We start from the raw sequence: 16,322 nt of genomic DNA, 5'->3' as shown, positions 1-16,322 counted from the left end.
CTCTTCTAGGGGTTTTGCTAGAGGGCGGAGGTGGCTCGATGGATGTTGCCCTCTTCTCCCCCGCGGCTCTCTTTCACGACGACGACGACGACGACGACGACGACATCATCAATGAAGCGTGCCACGGTAAATCTTCTTGAAGTTCTCTTATTCTCGATCTTGTTTTCACTTCCATTATGCTTTTTTTTTCTTCTTTCTTTCCCAGCAGCCGCAGAAGGGAAAGAGAGCCCTGACCAGCAGGACATTCATGTCGAGAGAATTCATTCCTTTCCCGGAGCGGTAATAATTCTCACCTCTTGTTTGCCTTTGAGCTAATGAATAAAAATTCCTATTCTCTTGAAACTGCTGCAATTTGCAATTTTTGTCTTTCACACTGTGTTAGAATGGTGGTTTTGGTTCGCGTTTCCTTAGAATTTGTAATTAGTTTACTAATTGAAGACCACGCAACTTTCCGTTACAAATTTAATCTCCAATTTTGAGGATTTCTGTTATTTGAGCTAGAAAAAGAAACTAAACATTACTCATGTTGGACATTCCAAACCCACATATGGCCGTGTTCCATCCATGCATTGTTCTATAATTCGTGTTCCATCCATGCATTGTTCTATAATTCAGAATGAAGTGCCTGTTGATTTTGGGGAATTCGGTAGAAAAAGATTTTGGCAAGTATTGGTTGAAAATATACAATTGTGACAAGGACCAATGTTATATTAAGACAGTAATAATTTCTTCTTCAAATTGACAAACTATGTAGTAAACTTGCAGCTATTTACTTTCTTTTGTTCCATTCTAACTCTTCACCTAGTTTCTAAGTAACACGATATAATCCTTTGAAAGTTTGAATGAACAAAAAAATACGCTTATCATTTTCAAGTTTTGTAATGTTAAGATATTCTTCCTCTTGAATATGAATTTGCACGTGTATCTTTTCTTGATTCATTCTTAGTTTATTGCTTCTACCATTAGATAGTTGTCAAGTAGAGTATGAGTGAACTATGGTTTTAGAGCTAGATGTGCATCTTTTCTGATCCTAAACTATGCCCATTTATGCCCTTAATTGTGATTATAATATCTATTGTCTCTCATATGACCTTTTTTTAATGAAAAATGAGTGTAAAATGCCCCCTCCATCTAATATATTGAAATCAGTAAAATATATACAGGAATATTCACAATGATGATTTGTTCTAAAGATTAGAGGAAAATAAAGTGGAAAAGAAAAAAATATTTGAAAGTAATTATCTGCAAAACAGATCCATTCAATATTCATTCTACATAGAGCTTCCTAAACACTAAGGTTGCACCTTATGTTGACAAAATTCTTTTAATAGAAAATTATGTGGAAGATATAGAATAAATAAAAAGAAAAATGTTCATAAGTCAAGTTTGTTACTAAAAAATTGTGGAAGCCATGCTATTTCCGTGGAGTGGAAGTTGCCTTTGAAGACATATTTGTATTTCAGAGGAAGTATGCTGGTAATCTTTGAAGACTATTCTCATTATCATGTCTACTTGTTCATCTTTGTATCTTGGTCTCTTGCAAATATTTTCTTTTGTCGGATTAATTTTTCTAGAGTTATTAAGTGTTGTGTTTTCCCATATGGTTATTTTAAAAAATCATCTATGTTAACTTTATGTTTAATGATTTGTTTATTACATGCAGGATCTTATTATTCGAGAATTTTCATTCCATCAGTTAAATGCCAATTTATTATGGCCTGGGACATTTGCATTTAGCAATTGGCTAGTTGAAAATCAATCTCTTTTACAAGGAACACGAATTTTGGAAATAGGGAGGTATGGAGCAACCCTTCTCAAGCATACAAATTTGTATATGGAAATGTAATTGAGTAAGATTGAATTATTCCCTTCTTCTGTGAACTCAATATTGAGCAACCTCATGTAGTTGAAGATAGAGATTGAATATTATATGGAATCATAGTTGTAGTTTTGGACTGCCCGTTCTTTTGTTAATCTTAGATATTTATGATGGGTTGTTATTCTAATTGTAGAAATTACTTAGAGCATACATTTACAGATATCAGCTATCATTCCTAATTTGCATCTATGATATGATTATCAGAAATTATTATTATTTTTCTATTATGTTCCATATTGTAGAACTTTCTCACTTAGATTCATAATCATGCTGGTTATGTTTGTAAATTTTTGCATGAAGAAAAATCACTTTGTTTTTTTTGGCTAGTTTTACTGTGGATCAAAGGTGACTTCCAACCTCGTAGTTGGTAATGTGAATTCAAAGCATTCTTTAACTAGGGGTTCCTATTTAATTCAAATTGAATCAAACTGATTTTCATGTTTGTAATTTTTTCACAATAATGAGATGTAGAATATGTAGAAATCTATGTTGGATCGAGTGGATGTTGTGATCTACATAGTAGAGGGTGATGAATACCACTTTGTGAGTTGTTAGTGTTCTACAATACAAATATATGCAGCATAAATTATAAGAACATAAAAGATTAATGCAAACCCGAGTACTATGACGATTTCGCATGGTTCATTAACCCCAAGCTCTTATTCTACAACCTATGATGTGTCAGGTGGATCACTCTCGAGAATCTTTATATTTCCTCCATCCTGATAGCACTGATGTAGAGAAACCTTTTACCAAATACAATATATAAGAAAGAAAACTTTAACAATGGAGCACATAAGAAACAGAGTGTGGGCGTGTTTGCACTTGATTGATATACTTCTCGCAGCCCTCCTTTTATAGCCTTCTTCTCAAATCATGTCGTTTTGTTGAGGTGACAACTATCAGTTGCTATACAATATCTTATTTGAATCCTACTGTTAAATGTTTTATCTTCGCTTGCATTTGAATAAGTCGTTGTAGCATTAATTGACTAAATGTACCATTTGTCGATTGAATCAATTGACTAGAAAACCTTCTCTTCGGCAAAATGAACATTAGGTGACTAGCAAACCATCAATACGAATCCTTATCCATTAGTCGACTTTAATTTCCCAAACATACCAACTTTGGAGTATTCACCAAAACCCTGAAACACGTGGGGTGTGATTTTCTCAATTGCCAGTCAACACTAGTGGACTAGTTATCCTAACTTCGACTACATTTACAGTTGAGTCTACCTAAGTTGTCATCTACTATCATCCCTTTTATATAGATCACTTTACGCACGTCTCTCATGTACTTTCTCCAAGCATTGAAGTTTTTTTTTGTCAAGCTAAGTCCCTTGAATGCTCTGAACCCTCGGCTCCTCATGTCATCCTTCAGGCCTTCACTTATGTAGTTAATGGAACATGCAAGCAATGGTCTCTGATCCGGTTTGAAATCGAGGGATGAGTCAACTCCCGCTGGATCATCTTTTGTTGACTTGGGCCACGACGATTTTGCTACAGGATCCGTCTTATTTAGTTGGGTTGACTTTGTAATAGATCGGGTATAATTGCGGAGTGGAGATGAGATGAATGAATTCTGACGAACCAACTCCTTCCCCGCCTCGCGGAGAACTCCACTTTCTTGTTGAAATGGACCAACTGGAGGTTAGAAGGGGGTCAAGGTGCACCTTGGCGTGACCCCTCTGACGCTCAAGTCAAATTTCCGAAGAAAATGAAGAAAGGAGCAGAGAACAAGAATGGAGAACAATAGTAGAAACATTAGATTTGCAGTCAAATTGAGCATACCTGCCTCTTCTTGTTGATATCACCACCTTATATTGAGAAGAACTGAAGAAGAGACGTTTCCCTTGTATTGACGACGTCCGTTTCTTCATGCGACATCTTTATTCAGGTAGCTGTGAAATTCCAACGTTTGTAATTGCTCTAACCGATGCCTGGTTTTCCTCATTCGTAACCAGCACCTCCTTTCCTTGTATATGTAACTGCCATCCACTTAATGGTCACTCCGTTACCGATGCCTTCATGCTACGTTGTAGATAGAATAGTTCGGGATCGTCCCCCACTCGGGCTTGGGGTGCTACGGTGCTTGGGTTTGTCACCCACTCTGACTTGGGGTGCTACGGTGCTCGGGAGCGTCACCACTCAGGCTCGAGCATCAACCACTCGGGCTTGGAAATGTTGTAGTACTCGGGCACTTCAATAGCGTCGCCCACTTGAGCTCGGGCATGCTGCAGTACTCGGGTGCTATAGTAGCATCGCCCACTCAGACTCGTGAATGTGCAGTACTTGTGCACTACAGCAGCGTTGCCCACACGGGCTTAATACCACCGGTATTAGATGATCGAGATTCACCTTGACCAAGTCAAGGGATCTGCCACATGGACTCTATATCAAGGAGATAGATAGATTGATTGATTGATTGATAGAGGGGTAGATAGACAGAGAACTCTCCCATTTGCAAAATGCAGCATAATGAGGAAAAGATATTTCCTTTGTTTAGGTTGTTATGGGTGATAGATAGCACAACTCAACCCTTTGTTAGACATAGTAAAATAAGAACAAGACATTTTCTTTCTTGAAATATTCATAGCTTTTAGGAGGTGCATATGTAACACGCAAGCAAAATAAAATTGAGATGAGGCACTGGCGACCTTTTCTCTGTCTGTGACACTTATATTAGAACACAATAGAAGAAAGGAAAGAAGCAAAATACTCAAATCTTGATTGATGTGGCATATCAGCACCATGCAAACATAAAGGTCAAAATGAAGAGACAAACATAGTTTGAAAGAAGAGGTAAAAATAGATGAACAAGCAAGAAGATTTCGTGGGATAGAGAGAAGAGGTTGCTTTGAAGAAATTGGAAAACGATTTTAGCAGAAGACTAGAAATTGAAGATTCAAATTCATAAAACTCAAATATATGAAGTTTGAGTCTATTGGATTATCCTAGCAAGATCTTAATAGGAAAAGTTGCTCCAAAGAATTGATACCATAGGTGTTAGAAATACAATCAAAATCTCACATTGAAAATAAAACAGAATATTACTTTAAAAGATTGAAGATTTGGTATGAGCCTTTTGAATATAGTCCAAAAATAAATTCACGAGCACTTAGATCCAAAGTGGATAATATCATATCATTATGGAGATATGTGAACTCTTTTGGTTTCACTAAGTGATATTAGAGTCATGGCCCAGATCGAACCATGTGAGTGAAATAGGAGGTGAGGGATCGAGAAGTGAACTATAAGTGAAAAGGTCCAAGTAGGTCAAGGGTACCAGATGGTTGGTAGAAATTCTGGGGAGCGAACTCTAGGTGGTGAAAAGTCCAAGTAGGTCAAGGGTAATCAGATGCATGGCGGAAATATTGGGGGAGTGAACCTTAGGTGGTGAGAAGTCTAAGTAGGTCAAGACTAATCGGATGCTTGGCAGAAATCCAAAGGGAGTGAACCCTAGGTAGTGAAAAAGTTATAGGAGGCCTGAAGTATGTCAATAGTGACCGGATGCTCGAGCGGAGGTCTGAAACAGGTCAATAGTGATTAGATACTTGAGTGGAGGCCCGGAGTAGGTCAAGAGTAACAGAATGCTTGAGGAAGACCCGGACCATGAGAATAATGATGGTCCTTCATTTGAGGGGAGGATTATTGGAAATACAATCAAAGTCCCATATTAGAAATACATGGAGAAGATCATGTGTTTATAAGGCGAAAGATATCTCTATTAATATGAGGTCTTTTGGGTAGATCCCAAAAACAAATCCATGAGGGCTTAAGCCCAAAGTGGACAATATCATACTATTGTGGAGATATGTCTAGAGCCATGTTGAACGAAGGAGGTGAGAGGAGTGAACTCTAAGTGAAAAGTCCAGTAGCTTAAGAGTGACCTAATGTTTGACGAAAATCTTGGAAGTGAACCCTAGATGATGAAAAGTCCAAGTAGGTTAAGTGTGACCGGATGTTTGGCGGAAATCCTAAGGGAGTGAATCCCGGGTGGTGAAAAAGTCTTAAAGGATCGAATTAGGTCAATAGTGATCGGGTCTTATAAATCTTTGTGTTTCTTGATTTCCAAGCAGGCTGACTTAACCAAATGAGCTCAATATCTCATATTGACTTATTTGAACATGATTATACATTTTAGTAGTCTTACTTAATCAAAAGGCCCACGGATATTGCTTCTGTCATATGGAAGGGATAGATCTCCGCATAACTTATTGCATACCCAGTGATCGACTTTATAATCCACCTTGTTACAGGTGACGTTTGCTGATACCAAAGTACACAACTCTTTATGTAGGGAACCTTAGTGACTTCATGTATAAGGAGCATTAATAAGAGGAATACCAAAGGGCAAAAACCCTTGGTATTCATTGGATGAATCTAAAAGGTTTTTGGCATTGCATTTTGGATGAGATTCATTATCTTCTTCCTCCTCTTCTTCTTCTTGGTTGAACCTCCTAAAGTGGCTAGCACCGTGAAAGTGGTTCTTTTTCGAATCTGAGTTCGTGCAACGAACGGGAAACGTGTTCGTATGGATACGGGCATATGGATACCGTAGAGGCGTGCACATTCTGATCACAATGAGATCTGCATCTGAATCAAAGTTATTGTTAAGAGTATCGGTCACACAACAAAGGTAACTATTAATGGACATTAATCCTAATGAATCTAATCCTCTTTAGTGGTTGAGTCTAATCCAATGAATCTAATTCAGATTAAACTCAATCCAATAATTCAATGGTTGACTTTATATGAATGTAACTCAATGAATTTAATTCAGATTAGACTTAACCCTATTATCTTAGGGTCCATCATATTTTAGTCAACCTGAAATATACCAATATCCAAATCAACATATTCTTTGTGTGTGACCCAATAGACTCTCGTAACATTGGCAATGTATCTAAAACCACTTTAGATACATAAGCAATGAGTGACATCTAGCAATGCATCGTTGCTACCCAAGTGATGAGAATGTCGAGATTCAACCTAACCTTTCTGTGTCTATTATCTTGTATGACTTGGTCCTTCTATCCTCGATATTTAGATTGATGAATGAGGAATAGACTGTGAGAATAATGATAGTCTTTCGTTTGTGGGGAGGATTGTTGGAAATACAATCAAAGTCCCACATTGGAAATACATAGAAAAGATCACGGATTTTAGAGCATTCACATCAGTTTCTCTATAATATCTCTAATGTTATGTTTACCTCTAGGCGTGGATTGAGGAGGGAAAGGAATACTTGTAGAAAATAAATCATTTGAACAGAGGAAAAGAAAAGAAAAGATATCCCAGAGAAGGGAAAAGAATACCACGGAAAGCCTGCCGGAAAAACTACAGAAAGAATATAAAAAACAAAAGCGAAGCCAGAGGCACGCTGTTCATCACCGCTTGACCGGATGTTCTGCCAATTGTCGATGGAGAGGCGACGACTGCTTGATGGTGCTGGTCTTGGGCTTCTTCACCGCCACCTTCACGGAATCCTCTATTTGAGCCTTGAACTGTCGCTCTTTCCTGATGAGCACGGTGACGACCTGGAGCGCCAAGCCTGTTTTCTCAAAGATCTGGATCTTCTTGTAGTAGATCAAGCCAAAGCACATGTTGAGTGGTCGTCTGACATAGCCTGCTCCACCAATCACACATGCAAAAGCATATTTTTCATGTCGAATTCTGCTTGCGCACATAACTACAACATCGATTCAAGCAAAGATGAGTTTTTAGCCTACCAAAGCTTCAAAAAGATAGCAATTGGCACAAACGAACATCTGTTGGGCAAAGCATCAAAATGGTGGTGAGCATCGGAGAATAATGTCTCCAGCGGCTGAGAGCCCATGTTATGTCCGCCGTGGAAGAGGCGGTGGAGACACCTAGGCAACTGCCCGATTTGGTGGAGATGTGGCAAGGAGGAGGAGAGAGGCGTTGGAGATGCCCTGGCGACTGGCCGATTTGGTGGCGATGCGAGAAGAGAAAGACATTGGAGACACCCTGGCGACCACCTAATTTGGTGGAGATGTGGCAAGGAAAAGAAGAGATTGGCATTCCGCCCAATTTGGATAGATGAAAATTGGCACAAAAATGACATGCAAATGGATTTACGAATCCATCAGTTCATTTTTTTTATAACGAGTAAACAGAGGAAAGGAAGTCTAATCCATCCTTCCTGGTGAAGTAGAATGGAGAAACTTTTCCTACGGAAACTTTTCTCTCATTTTTTACATCCACCCTCTCTAGTAAACATGGCATAAAATTTAGAGAAACCACCCACTTTATTAAATTTAGACAATCATTTTTCACTACACACTATATCAAACACTTTAAAATTTTCATTATCTTTATTTTTTTATTATTTTCTATTTCTTTCACTTTTCTTTATTTCTATTGTAATATCTACTTTTCATTACCCAATCCTTTCCTTTTATTTATTCTCTCTCCTAAATTAAATGATATTTTAATATTTAATGAATGAATTTTATTTCAAATATTTAGAAGTACTATCCATGAAATCTAAATTTTGGGAATTGATAGGGTAGCTGATGTAAAGATTTGTTTTACGTAAAATATAAAATTTAAGGTAAATTCTGTCTTAGTGAAGCTGATGTGGATGCTCTAAAAGATGGAATATGCCCCGAGGTCATAGCGCAGACGGTGGGCGCATGACATTTCAGGCGTAATGGCTAGGGGTCGATTCTCAGGAACTGACGACCTGAGGTTTACTCCACCATGCGCCTAATGCATGTGTACCTGCATATACCTCCCTCCATATCCGTGGGGTCGGCACTAAGGGGGCCGTTAATGTAGCGGATTTACATTTTCTAAAAGATGAAATATATCTCCATTGGTATGAAGTCTTTTGGATAGAGCCTAAAAATAAATCTATCAGCGCTTAGGTCCAAAGTGGACAATATCATACCATTGTGGAGATATATGAATTCTTTTAATTCTAACAATAGACAATTTGATTTATGAGATGTGGTTATTGGAGGCAAAACTACACGGAAGTAGCATAAGGAAGAAAAATTGTGCCACCAAGTACCAACAAAAGATGGAAGGAATTTGCTCAAACTCATAGATTAGTGATAGAGATGAGGTGACTTAGTCGAAGTGTGGTGGATGTTTGAAGATGATGTAAAACAGCCACTCTATGTATTGCTCATTTCATGGAATTGGATGCATAAGGCATCCTTTCTGAGTGCAGCATATCGAAGCAGGGCTATTCATGTGAAGGGTCAAGCGAGTAGCAAGGTGTGGGTCGCTTGAGCACTGAGAATTGAAGCTTGGATAAGCACGTGAGTGCATGTGGACAACAATAAGCAATTGCTACTTTAGTAGAGAAAATGGATGAGGGGAGGCTGGTGGCAACCTCACCTTAGGGTTATACCTCTTTGGAAAACTAATATACCTTAAAGTGTGGCGTTGGTACCATATAGAATCTGAAATAGGAAAATATTGTATTGCATTCATTAATGAGCTAAACATTGATGGGTGTATATAGAGTAACCATACAACTTCTAAATCTAGAACTACTAATGCGAGATTAACCCATTACACCAATAACCATATTAATATAATGCTCTAATACTATAATTTTTCTAAGTCATTTAGTGTTAACTGATGAAATTATACCCAAGATCAGTTAGGTTGAAGATTGGATTTTTTGATGTTTTGGTGGCTGTTATAATTGCAGTACCTTAGTGGAGTTTTCCAGATTGGATTCTGCAAACAACTGCTTGTCCTAGTCTGATTTTCATGAGTTTTGATGTCTTATTCTTCAGGACTGTTTGTCTATAACTAATTTTAACTTTTCCGAATTTTAATTTGTAGTGGGACTGGAGCTTTAGCCATCTTCCTCCGGAGGTCATTTGGAGTAGACATCACGACCTCAGATTTTGATGACACAGAAATTGAAGGAAATATAGCTTATAACTGCAGAGCTAATGGGCTGCCTGCACTGCCACATATCAGACGTAAGTTACAATTATTATTTAGTTCATGATTCTACAATAGGCTAAAGCTCACAAGAGTTCAATGCAAGATCGTTTCTTCATGCATTTCTATCAGATAATACTACATTTTTAAATGTAGTATATTTCTAATTTATGTTTCATATGTTATTCCATTATATACATGGTTTCAACATGTGAAATAACAAACTTATTGGACATGGTGCAGAAAAACACATTTCAATGAGTAAAGACTAGAGTGCAACTATGCTACCCAAACACTTCATCTACTTCTTTGTACCTATGTTGAACACTTGACAGCAGTTCAGCATTGATATTCCTATTGAGCAAGTGTAAAAACCTTTACAAAAATGGATAATGAACATCTAAATCTATGTCATGTTGGTTACTTGAGTTCATGCAATATAGAAGTGCAAATGTTGCTTATGACCTTTTGATTCTTCTATTCCCATTTAGACGTTCTAAGAACTCACCAAGTTGAACACCAAAAGTTCCATCGACAGCATGTTAAAATTATTTGAAAAGGATTGGGTTAAACACTTGAATCCATACCTGAATTGGATACTTAGTCCTAGAATCATAGATAATAACTATCTTAAAAAGTTTAAGACATACTTTGTACTGTGGTTAAATGACAATTGGACTCTTACAATATTTGGTTTTCATCTTTTATTAGGGCATTTGAGTTGTAGATATACTTGAATATCACAAAGTACCAAAGTTGGAACATTACACAACAGACTAATTGAAATTTATCAATCTTGATTGCATTCGCTTAAATTTTGAGTTGACAGAATCATCTTGTTACATAGATTCCTACCTTTAGATGAATATATTTTCTCATTATCTAGTAATGTTCCATGCTATTGTTGTTTCTCTTGAAAAGTTATCTTTCCTTATTACTCTTCTCTTCTCTCAAATTAAAATTGCGATAGATAAATATATATTTGGCATGGAAAAAAGGTCATTTGCAGTTAGGAGTTAATTCAATTATCTAGATTAGTGGCACACCGGTTTTAGTGGTTCAAGCAGTTATGATGATCGAGTCTCTGCTTGTCATTAATAACTAGTGGCAACCTTTCCATTAAAGTCATCATGAATTTTGAATTGTTTGTAAGAATTAAGTTAACAATTTAATTATTATAAAAGGGAAATATATAACATTTTAGAGAAAATTATAAAAATAATCTCCTAACTTCTGATGAATTACCAAATTAATACAGAAACTAAAATGAAATTCTCACTAGATCCCCTAAATATGTAACATATCGATGTCTCTGTCCGTCGATCCAATGAAACCTGATGACATAAAGATTGAAACTCTGACATTGCTTGAGATTTTTTTTAATGAGAAATTGTCTTAATGGTGCTATGTTGTGAAGGCCAGTAGACAGGTTGAGCAGCATATCATCAAGGAGGGAGTTTCAGGTTGTTTGGTACTCTTCCAAGGTTCATCAGTCTCCTTGGTCTTATGGAGCCTGAAACCTTGAGCTCTGGGAGACAGTCTTGCAGATTGCCAATTATTTTGTTGTGGGTGAGTTCAATCTTGAGTCAGTAAGGATGGTTAAATTTGGCTGTAGAGGGTCCTTTCTTGAGTCCCTAGAAATTTCTATCTTCAGGAAAACTTAAGCATCAAGAATTGTTACTGAGGTCTGAAAAGCATTGTTCTTTTAGTAGAGGCTTCGAGCCAGCATGCTTCTGACAAACTCCAGTGGGTTCTAACTTTAAGTAAATGAGGGGCTTGCAATGACTGGTTTTGCATTTAGGAGCAGAAGGAACTTTGGCAACTGGGGTTTGCAATATTGGAAGCTCAACCCTAGGGGTCAATGTGGTATACTGTGGGCTTGAAGTTTTAGAAAGTGGACAAGAGTGTAGATTGTGGGACCAGCTTGCCTTGGAGATGTATATGTGGATTTATCTTGAGGGAGTCTTTCCCAAAGTTAATCAAGTTGATGCTGATGTCTATATAAAGAATATTTGTTAGAAAAGTAAGATGGAAGTAAGAAATTGCAGTTCACTATGAGGGTTAGACTTGAAAATTTCCCAATTCTTACAAATTAATGGTGCTCATCACATAAGTTCTTGAGGTGGTACTGATATTTGTAGATAAATTGCCATTGTCTTGTGGTTCTTCCTCGGTAAGAAAAAAATGTTGAGTATCATATCTAGGATTATCTATTGGGTGGATATTGTCCATGAAAGATGTGAGACAAACAAAAATTCCACTTCTATCTCTTGATAAAAGTAGGAACCCGTTGATTTTCTACCCCTATCTATGTAGAGATGTTTTGACACCCTTTGGCAAAATAAACTCAATACACATTCTGTTGCAATAACCTTGTGTCTCCAATTCTTAAGAGAAGGCTACTAAGTGGTATTAGGAGTTTGGAGAGATTTGATTGATTCTCACCCTAAATTGTTCAGCCGTTGGATGATGGGGGTGAAAAGGAAGTCGGAATCTGATTTCTAAAGACTCTTGCAAGATTTTCAATGTAGTTAGGTAGATCCTAGAAAGAGCATTAAGGAGAAAGGATTTTAGAATACAATATTTAGTCGTAACATTTTGAGCTTAGCTTCAATATAGTAGAAAATTTGGGGGTATATTCTTCTCAATTGAACCCTTCCACTCCAGTTCACATTGTGTGAGGAGCATGAGTACTAATTTGTTGTGGTTGCTTCATCAAACTTGAAATGAGAAACTCGTTTGACTTAGGAATTATTCAATCAAGTTAAGGTTCATGGTAGGATAAGGAAACAATTTGGCCAAGAGAAACTCAATTTAGTTGAGCAACTTCGAATAGATTTGGGTGAATGGAGTTAATAATTAATAATTAGATATGTCATGAGATGTGATTTTCCCATGGTAGACAGTCAGGCCAGAATTCTAAGCAAAAGACTAAATAGAGCCAAAGAGTTGGAAATTATAAACAAGTACTAACCCAGATGGGGAAGAAAGTCGTTACTGTGAAATGGACAGCAAAGAACTTCAGTAAAAGAAATTATAATCTGGGGTACAATTTAGAGAGAGATATTACTGCAAGGAGAGGAGAGAGAATAGTTGGGTGAATTCTTTCATTGGTTGATATTATTTACCAGTATGTGATTTTTTGTTTGAAAGTTTTCTGCTTCTATTAAACTTCTCACATGTTAATTAACTAGATAATAAGTTTTATTTAAACTGCTATAAACTCAGACTCAGTACATTGTAAGTGCTTTTCTGGAATGGACCAGGCAAATGTTGCTCACTGATGGTCATAAATGTGTAGGTGAATTCTATTTGATACTTTATAAATGATAAAACAGAGTAGTCTTTTAAATGTTCCATTTTTTTTTCTTTTTCTAAGGGTACATAACTTTGTATTTATAATGATTCTGCTCTCTTTGAGTTCTTCAGATACATGGGGCGACAAGTTTCCTACATCTGAACCGGACTGGGACATGATTATCGCCAGTGATATCCTGTTATGTATGATTTCCTCCCTAGTTGCATAATCTATGGCTGGAAACTCCCCACTCACACCCATTCTCTGCTTGCAGATGTGAAACAGTATCCTAATTTGATAAGAACCCTATGCTTTCTCTTGAACAACTACAAACCCAAGGAAAACGTATCAGACGGTATAGTTTTGCCAATATCAGGTAACAGAAAGTTCCTCCATTGTAGCTGTCTCTCGTTTGCACTGATCATAATGCGCCTCGTTGATTGCTAGGAAAAGAAGTTAAATTGCTGTGGCCATTTTTTCTCATGAGTTGGAGACGCAGGCTCGGGGGAGAAGAGAAACTTTTTTTCAAGGGTTGCGAAGATGCTGGCCTGACTGTGTATGATGCTGGAGCTCGTGTTTACTGCATCAGTGGAAAGAAGATTGCTTAGATGGTACAGTTCGATTTAATTTTAACATGAGGATGGATAACTAATTAGAGTTAATTATCTTCTCAAGACACACCTTTGGTCTACATTTTTCCTAGCCAAGAAACCCACTGAGTATCCTTTCTCACCTGTCAATCCTTCTCTTTATTTCTTTAGAATAAAGTTTTAAATAATTTATATCGTTCAATTGTTGGATGAGAGAAAGAAGCTTGTTGGAGAATAGTTAAAAAATAAATCTCTGCTGCTGCTCAAATTACACATGAAGCAACAAGTTACACAAGATCATTATGAAATTTCCATCAGGGTGAAATAATTCCCAGACTCGTGAGGAACTGTTTTATGGCTCTACCACCCCATTGGAAGTCATTACGAATGATCCCAGCCATCGACTTTAAGTCAGCTTTTTTAGGAAGATCTTTGTCTCGACTCATTGCCCCATCAACACTCTCAACTTCTTCAGATTCGATGTTCAGTTGTCGAAAAGGTGCAACAGTCTCTTCTTGAATTTGGTTTCTGATTGGCCCCTCAGATTCATCTCCTTCCCGAGAGAACTGATTCATAACCATGCAACATATGGAAACAGATTTGTGAAGTTAACAAAGTGTTTGATAATTCTTCAATGGTGCAAGAAACAAACAATTATGTTTCTCATTCTTCATAGTATTTGATGATTCTCGATTTCAGATTGTTTCAATGCATATATTTGATCCATGAACATTTTATTTGCAAAGAAAATGGCACATAGACTTTAGGAAATTAGGAAATGCAGCATCTGCAGCAACATCATGCCGAAACATTACCTGCGGCGAGTTGTGGTGCTCAGGCTCAACAGATTTGGACGGTGCATCGAGAACATTGATCATCATTGTTTCCTGTGAGCATATATTTGATCCACGAACATTTTATTTGCAAAGAAAATGGCACATAGATCTGTTTTGACTTTAAGATAGGAAATGCAGCATCTGCAGCAACATCATGTCGAAACATTTACCTGCGGCGAGTTGTCGTGCTCAGCCTCAACAGGAACATTGACCACCATTGTTTCCTGTGGGCATATATTTGATCTATGAACATGTTATTTGCAAAGAAAATGGCACATAGACTTTAGGAAATTAGGAAATGCAGCATCTGCAGCAACATCATGTTGAAACATTTACCTGCGGCAAGTTGTGGTGCTCAGGCTCGACAGATTTGGACGGCGCATCGAGAGCATTGACCACCGTTGTTTCCTGTGAGCATTTATTTGGTCCATGAACATTTTATTTGCAAAGAAAATGGCACATAGACTTTAGGAAGATAGGAAATGCAGCAACATCATGTCTAAACATTTACCTGCGGCAAGTTGTCGTGCTCAGCCTCGACAGATTTGGACGGCGCATCGAGAACATTGAACACCATTGTTTCTTGTGGGGGATCTATAGCACTCCCAGACACAGGAACTTGTGCCGAGTCAGGCACTGGAGTCTGATCCTCTACTGCACCATTGTTACCACCAAAATTGAGCTCAGGGGACTGTGGTTCGACCGCAACGAAGACTCCTCGATGTTCCTCAGTAACCTTTCGGCACCCCGCATCGTCCCAGTCTTCAGAAATGACAACGGTCTTGGTGGTTTCCCATGTTTGCAAAGATCTATCAGGGCCAGGCTGCCAACTGATGTCTCCTGAGAGACCTTTGAGTATGAACTTGAACTGGATCGTCTTCCCGGCAGGCACATCCTGATGCAGAAATGTAATTTGTGTAAAATGCAAACTATTGCATATTGATTCGTGATGCAAATCGCCAGTCCTTGTCTCGTCGATCTCACCAGCTCAGCTGTCCATACATGGCCGGCAGACCACTCCAAAGGAATCGCATTTGCAGGATCCCACTGGCCAAACGTCGGATCATGGCCGACGATGAAGAATTGCTGGCCGAAGAAGCATTCCTTCTGTAGAACAAACCTCACGCGCACGGTCTTAGCAGGGGAATCGGGAGTGAGCGCATCCGCTTGCACCTGTGAGAATGCAAACGAGAGTTCAAATCAAGCTTTCGATTACAAACGAAGTAATGCGCTGCATCCTCTGGACGACCTCAGATATCAATCAAGCAACAAGTTTCCACAAATGGTTTGCTTTCGAAAAGGGTAATGGACTTTCTGAAAGACAAAGCAAGCCGAGATCCCGAAACACGAGACGGAGGAGGAAGGAAACCAGAAGGCTAAAAGACGAGAATCAAAAAAGGCAAAAGCTATGATGCCCAAAAGTACCACCGAACAAAAAAAGAAGAAAAGGGCGAAGGATTCGAGTACCTCGGACGATGCTATGGCGAAGGGCAAAGAAGTAGAGGAGGAAGAAGAAGAAGAAGAAGAGATCGGCAGGAGGATCGGCGGCCTCCGAAGTCGCGTGGGAAAAGGAACCCAAATGCAGCTCCTCCTACCCCTGGACGGTGGAGCGGCGAGCTTGGTGGCGAATCTGGCGTCGACGAGGAAGCCCCTGATGCAGTGGCGCTCCAGAGCATCCATGGCTGGACCTCGCTCATCAATCCTCCTCCTGCTCAAACTTTGTCTTTGGTCGTTGGATCGATCGAGATTGGTTGGGTGGGGCCGTGAGGGCGACGCAGCCGGCCC

General features: G+C 38.4%; 2 protein-coding genes across 4 annotated transcripts; one reads left to right on the top strand and one right to left on the bottom strand.

The window, feature by feature from the left end:
• On the top strand, nucleotides 1-13,903 carry LOC121976871 (protein-lysine methyltransferase METTL21C-like). Of its 2 annotated transcripts, none has more exons than XM_042529262.1 (7): nucleotides 1-126; nucleotides 209-279; nucleotides 1,664-1,797; nucleotides 9,709-9,851; nucleotides 13,243-13,314; nucleotides 13,386-13,487; nucleotides 13,559-13,903. In XM_042529262.1, exons 1-7 carry the CDS (start codon nucleotides 39-41, stop codon nucleotides 13,717-13,719), a joined length of 771 nt encoding a protein of 256 aa, XP_042385196.1. In that variant the 5' UTR covers nucleotides 1-38; the 3' UTR covers nucleotides 13,720-13,903. The 2 variants fall into 2 exon arrangements, with proteins under 2 accessions (XP_042385196.1, XP_042385195.1); XM_042529261.1 differs by having other exon boundaries at nucleotides 206-279.
• A 33-nt stretch (nucleotides 13,904-13,936) lies between these two features.
• Nucleotides 13,937-16,322, bottom strand: LOC121976870. Of its 2 annotated transcripts, XM_042529259.1 has the most exons (7): nucleotides 16,005-16,322; nucleotides 15,522-15,710; nucleotides 15,049-15,432; nucleotides 14,874-14,945; nucleotides 14,708-14,761; nucleotides 14,517-14,588; nucleotides 13,937-14,267 (listed from the first exon to the last, which is right to left on the bottom strand). In XM_042529259.1, exons 1-7 carry the CDS (start codon nucleotides 16,215-16,217, stop codon nucleotides 14,016-14,018), a joined length of 1,236 nt encoding a protein of 411 aa, XP_042385193.1. In that variant the 5' UTR covers nucleotides 16,218-16,322; the 3' UTR covers nucleotides 13,937-14,015. The 2 variants fall into 2 exon arrangements, with proteins under 2 accessions (XP_042385193.1, XP_042385194.1); XM_042529260.1 differs by lacking the exon at nucleotides 14,517-14,588.

This window comes from Zingiber officinale, chromosome 4B, assembly GCF_018446385.1.
Source record: "Zingiber officinale cultivar Zhangliang chromosome 4B, Zo_v1.1, whole genome shotgun sequence".
Lineage (NCBI taxonomy): Eukaryota > Viridiplantae > Streptophyta > Magnoliopsida > Zingiberales > Zingiberaceae > Zingiber > Zingiber officinale.
This window is presented reverse-complemented; position numbering and strand designations above follow the sequence as displayed.